This window comes from Lotus japonicus, chromosome 3, assembly GCF_012489685.1.
Source record: "Lotus japonicus ecotype B-129 chromosome 3, LjGifu_v1.2".
In the NCBI taxonomy this organism is placed as follows: domain Eukaryota; kingdom Viridiplantae; phylum Streptophyta; class Magnoliopsida; order Fabales; family Fabaceae; genus Lotus; species Lotus japonicus.
In genome coordinates this window covers 41940993-41947753 of record NC_080043.1, presented here as the reverse complement: position 1 = coordinate 41947753, position 6761 = coordinate 41940993, and the positions used below count along the sequence as shown (strand labels likewise).

The 6761-nt window shown below is 42.8% G+C and overlaps 1 protein-coding gene across 2 annotated transcripts; it reads left to right on the top strand.

The window, feature by feature from the left end:
• The first annotated feature begins 2605 nt into the window (after positions 1–2605).
• LOC130742765 (trihelix transcription factor ENAP2-like) lies at positions 2606–6242 on the top strand. Of its 2 annotated transcripts, none has more exons than XM_057594864.1 (2): positions 2606–3627; positions 5887–6242. In XM_057594864.1, exons 1-2 carry the CDS (start codon positions 2769–2771, stop codon positions 5898–5900), a joined length of 873 nt encoding a protein of 290 aa, XP_057450847.1. In that variant the 5' UTR covers positions 2606–2768; the 3' UTR covers positions 5901–6242. The 2 variants fall into 2 exon arrangements, with proteins under 2 accessions (XP_057450847.1, XP_057450846.1); XM_057594863.1 differs by lacking the exon at positions 5887–6242 and adding an exon at positions 3944–4247 and having other exon boundaries at positions 2612–3627.
• Positions 6243–6761: the final 519 nt, after the last annotated feature.

Below are 6761 nucleotides of genomic sequence, written 5' to 3'. Positions count from 1 at the left end.
GAAGGGTCATGGAGGACCGGACGGATGAGCGAGGACGCCTGACGAGAGGAGTGCTACGGCGTATGGAGCTGAGTTTTGATTTGCCGCCCTAAGTTCACTGTGGACCAGGCACTGGTCATGCACCACCTGCACCACCTCCGACTTCACCTTCTGTTGAGGAGGACCCGGCGGAGACAGAGCTGCTGTTGCTACACCTGTTGTGCCACCTCCTGCTACTGCCATCGATCCTACCGACGTGGCGTCGTCCTCTAGGCTTGTGCTGCCGAGGAGGGAGTCTGTCGTCCCATCTGCCTTACGTCTCTTATCTTTCTCTTCACCGCACGGCTACCGTGTGGACCCCTTGATGAGGGTGGTGGAGGAGGATGTTCTTGCAGGAGAGGTAGACGTGGAGACCGGCTCGACTAGGGCGGTGCGCAGGACAGTTAGGAGGGAGGTCGTGGATTTGGACACCGAGATGATTACGGTGGATTCCGATTCTGATTCCGAGAGCAGTGGGGAGAGCTACTCGCCGAGCAGCGATGAGGAGGAGGAGGAGTACTGAGCTGGACTGGGAGGGTAGGTTAGACTAGCGTCATTTTTGTGTAGAGCTCTGATCGTCAGTTTCTTTGTGGACAGGGTAGGTTCCGATGTGGTGGCTTTTTGTGTGGTTCTTTTGAGGAGGATCACAAAGAGTCTGTCGGAGTACAGGGGTCTTTTGTTCAGGCCATTTTTGGGTGCCGACATTCTCATTGGATGACTGTATTTTGATACTTTTACTTACAGTGCTGGGTTGTACATATTTGCCTACGGGCGTACTACTTTGGAGTCACTGCGGGTGCGCGTGACGGGAGGGTGCAGCTGAGGCTGTACTTGTGTATATATTTGTATATCGGTTAGTTTAGTTGTTGGGTGTTCGCTTTGATTTAAAGGAAAGAAAACGAAAAAAATTACCTGTTTTCCGCGTAAAGTTTATTTTTGGTTACTAAAGTGACACCTGGAAATCGGGGTGTTACAGCTCCTGCAGCGAATTGGGTCCAAGGCCCGCTCTTATAGCACCTAATTTCAGGTCTATTCTTGTAGCCAAGGTCGTCTCCTTAGTCATGTTCGTGTTACTGACATTCACAGGCTCACCAGTGCCTCTTGTACTCACCGCTGCTAAGTTGGTTATGAGAGAACCCAAGGCAGCCTTCTCAGGGTGAGCAGACACCAACCCTTTAGAGGACTCCTCCTCTAATCTACGGGCACCTTGGGAAGGGGACGATTCCCCCTGCCCCTCACCCATGTTGCTGCCGTTGTCATCATAGGTGTTGCAATGTTTGGCTTTATCCTTGTGAATCTCCTCCACCACGAAGGATCTGCCTGGCTGATCCAGTTTCTTCTTCCAAAACTCATACTCCTTACTCGGATGTGAGGAGGTGTTGCGTGCTTCCCCAGAGTTCTGCTGGCCACCAGAGGCAGCACCCTGTGGCTGGGTGGGTCTTCCATGATCAGTGAGAATGGAGGCTAGGGATCTGGCGGTGCCATCACCGAGAGAGGGAGTGAATCTGGGCATATCAGGGTTGCACACTGCCATGGCTCTAGGTTTACTGCAGTCTTTTTGTTCATGCCCCACAATCCTACATTAGTAACAGAGGCCTTGTAATTTCTCATATCTCATGAACACCCAAGTTTTTGGCAGATTTTTCCTTGGTGCCCAGAAGCCAGTGATGAGAGGGCGTGAGATATCAATACACACTTTCACTCTGAAAAAAAGAGCGCAGAAGCTTACCTTCTACCTTCGGATTCTCAACTTCTAGTACTTCCCCACTTTTACCGTAGTCATAAGCTCCAACGGTAACCCATGAAGCTGAACCCAAAACTGGACTCTATTGAAATCGATCTCATAGACCGAGATTTGGGGGGCCCAAACCTGAGTGCTCATGAGATGACCCATAACACCCCAAGGTCCCGTATTTAGGATCCGTTCCGCTTCTTTCTCGTCCTGGAAAGTAAACATGAAGGTATTTGTACCCATGACTGTGATATGCAGATTCAGGGGGTTACCCCAAAGCTTGGTTAACACATTCTTTACAGCACCCTTGTTCAGCACTTTAGCCGCCAACACCTTACCCATAATGGTTCTCTTGGCCAAATCAAGACTCTCAGACTCTTCAACTTGCAGATCTAGAATGGACCCTTCAAGATCTTCCACCAATTGGGCCTCCCTATCAAACATGTTTCCTTCAACTTCATCCTCCCCTCCTGGCATAGATGACCCATCAGCGTTGTGGCTGTTTCGATCCATGAAGTAGCTCGCTTGTAAACACAAAGAAAAGAGACAGAGAAATTTACCCTTGGAAGGTAAAAAAGACACCCCAGCTAGATCTGGGGAAAACCACTCTTCCTAGATTTCATGCTTGGAGAAACCCTAGCAGAGCTCTAGAAGAGAAAATATTACCGAACAAGACAAACTTACTATTTTGTATTTGTCTATCAAACCTTGGTAGATTACGATCCCTATAATACAAAAGTGGGCCAGAACCCATAACTACTATTTTTTTCTTCCAAAGCCCATGAAGCTTCAAACAACAAAAAATGCAAAAAAGTTATTTTAATAAATAAAACTAGGAAAAAAAAAAGAATAACAATGCAATTGTTTTCCCGCACGGTAAACGACTATCATCGTACTTCGTTCGTAACATTGCCAAAGCTGCTGCTTCCGCAGACGGCCCTCCTTGTTTCTCTGACCCACCCAACCGGCCACCGATTTTCTAATTTTTTTTCTATTAAAACCCAAACACACAGCCGTTATGGTCTCCGCCGACGGAGCTCCGTCGCGTCCTCCGCCGTCGTTCCCCAGCCGCGAGGACTGCTGGAGCGAGGACGCCACCTTCACGCTCGTCGATGCCTGGGGCGAACGCTACCTCGAGCTCAACCGCGGCAGCCTCCGCCAGAAGCACTGGCAGGAGGTCGCCGACACCGTCAACGACCGCCACGCCGGCAGTAAGAAATCCCGCCGGACCGACGTGCAGTGCAAGAACCGAATCGACACGCTGAAGAAGAAGTACAAGATCGAGAAGGCTAGGGTTTCCGAATCCGGCGGCGGTTACCGGAGCCTCTGGCCGTTCTTCTCCCGTCTCAACGCCCTCATCGGCGATACTTATCCGGCCAGAAAGGCATCCCCGCCGGCCGCCGTGAAACCGTCGGCGCCGCCGGCGTGGATTGTCTCGCACCCTGTCGGTCCCCGATCCGGGACTCAGAAACGCCCGGCTGCGAAGCCTTCGCCGCCGGTTCTGAGCAGGGAGGAGGACTCGTTGTTCCGCCGGAATTTCTCGGCGTTCGCGGCGGCTGCGGCTGCTGCGGCGGAGGCGGAGAGCGGGGAGTCGGAGGAGTGGAGGTCGAGCAGCGGCGGCAGTGGGAAGAGGGGAAGAGTGGAGAATGATGACAAGGATTTGCAGTTTGGTTACAGAGAGCTTGCTCATGCTATAGTGAGGTTTGGGGATATGTATGAGAGAGTTGAAGAGATGAAACAGAGGCAAATGGTGGAGTTGGAGAAGCAGAGGATGCAGTTTGCTAAGGATTTGGAATATCAGAGGATGCAGCTTTTCATGGAAACACAGGTTCAGCTGCAAAAAATTAAACGCAGCAAACGATCTTCTTCTGGAACTGGTGAGCTTTTTTTTCGTACAATTTTGTGATACTGTTGTTTAGTTAGTGTTTGTTTGTTGTTAATGATTTTCATCCTTTGATTTTGTGGAAATTGTATGCTTTTGACTCCATAACATGTCTGGCTTATTGTTCTGTATTGTACTATTGTTGTTGTTTGTCTGTGTTTGGATTTTTCTTTTGTTTGGATGCTAATGTTGTATATGTATGATGCGCTTGTGAATCATGGTGATTGTATGCTTGTGGCTAAAGTAGGGAAATTTGTGTAGTTGTGAGTGATTGTAACTGAAGGGCAATTTTTGTTTTCACTGTGGGTCAGGTTGGAGTTTAAGCTATGATTGTGCTTAGAGGCAATATTTTGATCAGTTGCATATGTCGTCCATGATGGAAAGAAATTTGTTTCATTTGTCTCATTTTCTTTTCAGAAAGCTGTATTTTGGTTCTCAATCATGTTTTCTTCTGAAAGGAAGAATGTAAAGTGGCCCCACTTTTGTGTGATTAATGCCTCATATACTTGGATCTTTCTAGTAACTACATTGACTTGTGCTTTGTTACTCATTTCTGGCTTGCTTCTTGAATATTTTTTTCACACTCATTTCTCGAATTATTATTAGTGCTACCTTGAGCTTTGGTTTATCTTCTCTTTTGGCATTTTAAAGTATAGCAATAGCTACACATTAAGTGCATTCTTTTAAATCTTTTGGAGGGTTGGTTCATTGCAGATTCACAGAATGATGGAATTCAGTTTAACCTCACAATTTATAGTATATGGTTTTTCTTTAATTATATTTTACTGTTAAAAAGCTAAGACCAGGACTTCTGATATCAAGTTTTGAATTTTGATCCGATTAGTGTTTGGTTATATAAGATATGGCAATATGGTAAAGCCTAGTTCAGTGTGTCTTCTTTGTTGCATATGGTCAACAATTGCTTCAATTCATTGACATTGAGCCATAAGGGGTTTTCTGGTTTGGAAACTGAGCAGAATTTTTATGAGGCTAGTTCTTTATTGTTTCTTGCTTTTGGTCATTCTTTTTCTTTTCTCTCCTTAAACACAAACATGGTCTTGGACTCTTGGTGTACTAATTTGTGCAACAGCTCATTGAAAGATATATATACCCTAAAACTCCAACTGAAAATAAAAAAGTCCCATGACATGAATTTGAAATGTCATAAAGTACCTCACCTCCACTTAAGTCCACTTAAGTATTGGCCCCGAAATTCCATTCCAAGAGGAAATGGAATGTCATCACAGTCTCCATTTGTTATTAAAAGTTTGCTGAAATTTTAGACACCTTGAAAGAATCAAGACATATGCAGACAAAGACATAAGTTGAAATCCTGCGTTGTGAAGTATTATATTACTATAATAAAATAATTCAATTAATTTTGACTATGGAGGCTTAGGTTCAGCTTCCTTTTTTTGGTCCAATTTATGTCTGTAGTTGTCAAAGCACCCACTCTTGCCTTTAATTCCTCTGCCTCAGGCCCTTATTTAAAACACCTGTACTCTGTTGAGTTCTGTTGGAGTAATCTTCATTGCAGTTGATTATTAATTTAACACTTTTTAAATTTGTGTTTAATATATAAATAATCATAAGATTTTTATTCTTAGTGTTATTGTTACATGTCAAATGAAGTAATTGCACTCTAATTTTGTTAGTGGTATGTTGGTGTTGCTGCCATTAAAAATAAAAATAAGGTAAGGTTACCAAGTTTGTTGTTTGCGGCTTAGTTTTTTGTTTCTCTTTGTTTGTACATGCCTCTCAATCATAAGCACCAAGATTTGTGCGCTCTTGTATGTTTCTGTCGTATTTTCTCATCTTCTGTGGAAATATTTTTTGGTCTCCAAATATAGAAGTTTTCATATAAAAATAATACTCATAATTCAGTTTCCATAGAACACTTAAATATCAAATGTTGTTTTCTTATGTATACTTTGATTATTTTTGAAATCATACTTTCCTTTAAATAACGTTTATGTCAATTCGTACTTGGTAGTATCTTCCAAGGCGTAGTTTCAGTTTTCGTTGACATGTATATGACTTTGATTAATTGTGTCATGATTAATTGTGTCATAAATTGAATAAGACAGATGGCACCACTATAGTTATTAATTTTTGGAGATTATTTTTTCTTTTAAAAATATTTTATAGATTAAGGTTAAAGAAGGACTTTTTAAGTATATGAGCTGTATGTTTTTAGATAATTTCAATACATGTGTATTCGTATGCTTATATATTTTCTTGTTTCCTCTAACAGATAGTTTCTCATAGCAAGCAGTGATGGATATATGATATATGATATCCTATTGGGAAGAACTGAAGAATAGATAGATTTACATTTGGACATGGAAAGCACATACCCTTTTTTTTGGAATGAAAGAAAATTTAGGCAAAGGTATTTCACAGTGAGTATTTCGGGTTTGGTTGTTTTTTTAATGTAATACTTGCTTTTGTGTAGTAAATTTTCTTTCTTTTTTCTTTCACCTTTGGACTTTGGTGAACATCCGAAGATAAATGAGGGAAAAGATGATGGCTTAATTCGAACTTTCATTTTGTTAGATTCACCTTATAATGATGATTTAAATCTTTATTTAATATTTGCCATTTTTTTTACGTTTATGTCTTGTTCCGAAATCTTTCATAAAATCAAGGATTAATTCTACTTTTGGTCCCCTGATGTTTGACAAATGTGCGAAGTTCGTCCCCCTTTTTTTTTTTCCGAGCGGTCAAGGTCCTCGAAGTATCTACCGTGAGTGATCGTAGTCCCAACCTCTAACTCTGTCAGTTGAGTAATAGAAATGCTGATGTGGAGCTCGTTTATTTAATCAAAAATAAAATAAATGAATTAAAAATTAAATACATGTCTAAAATTGAAACACCAACAGTTCATCTACAAAACCCAGAAATTTAACGGTTGTCTTCATCTTCAAAACCCAGGCACTAGGATACCCATAATTCCCTTCATGTTCTTCCTCCTTCTCCTCATCCCACTCCCACCCAACACCACCATCACTAGCGAACCCCCCTCCCCCACCATCACCTCCACCGCCAACTCCCCAAAACCCAATCTTCTGCCCACCGAAATAAAATAGCAAAAATCCCCCAAAACCCATCTCTCACACATAGATCCAG

Coding starts and splice junctions, on each gene's coding strand:
- LOC130742765 (XM_057594863.1), top strand. CDS start 2,769: ATGGTCTCCGCCGACGGAGCTCCGTCGCGTCCTCCGCCGTCGTTCCCC. Junction 3,628..3,943: donor ACGATCTTCTTCTGGAACTG/GTGAGCTTTTTT, acceptor ACTGTGGGTCAG/GTTGGAGTTTAAGCTATGAT.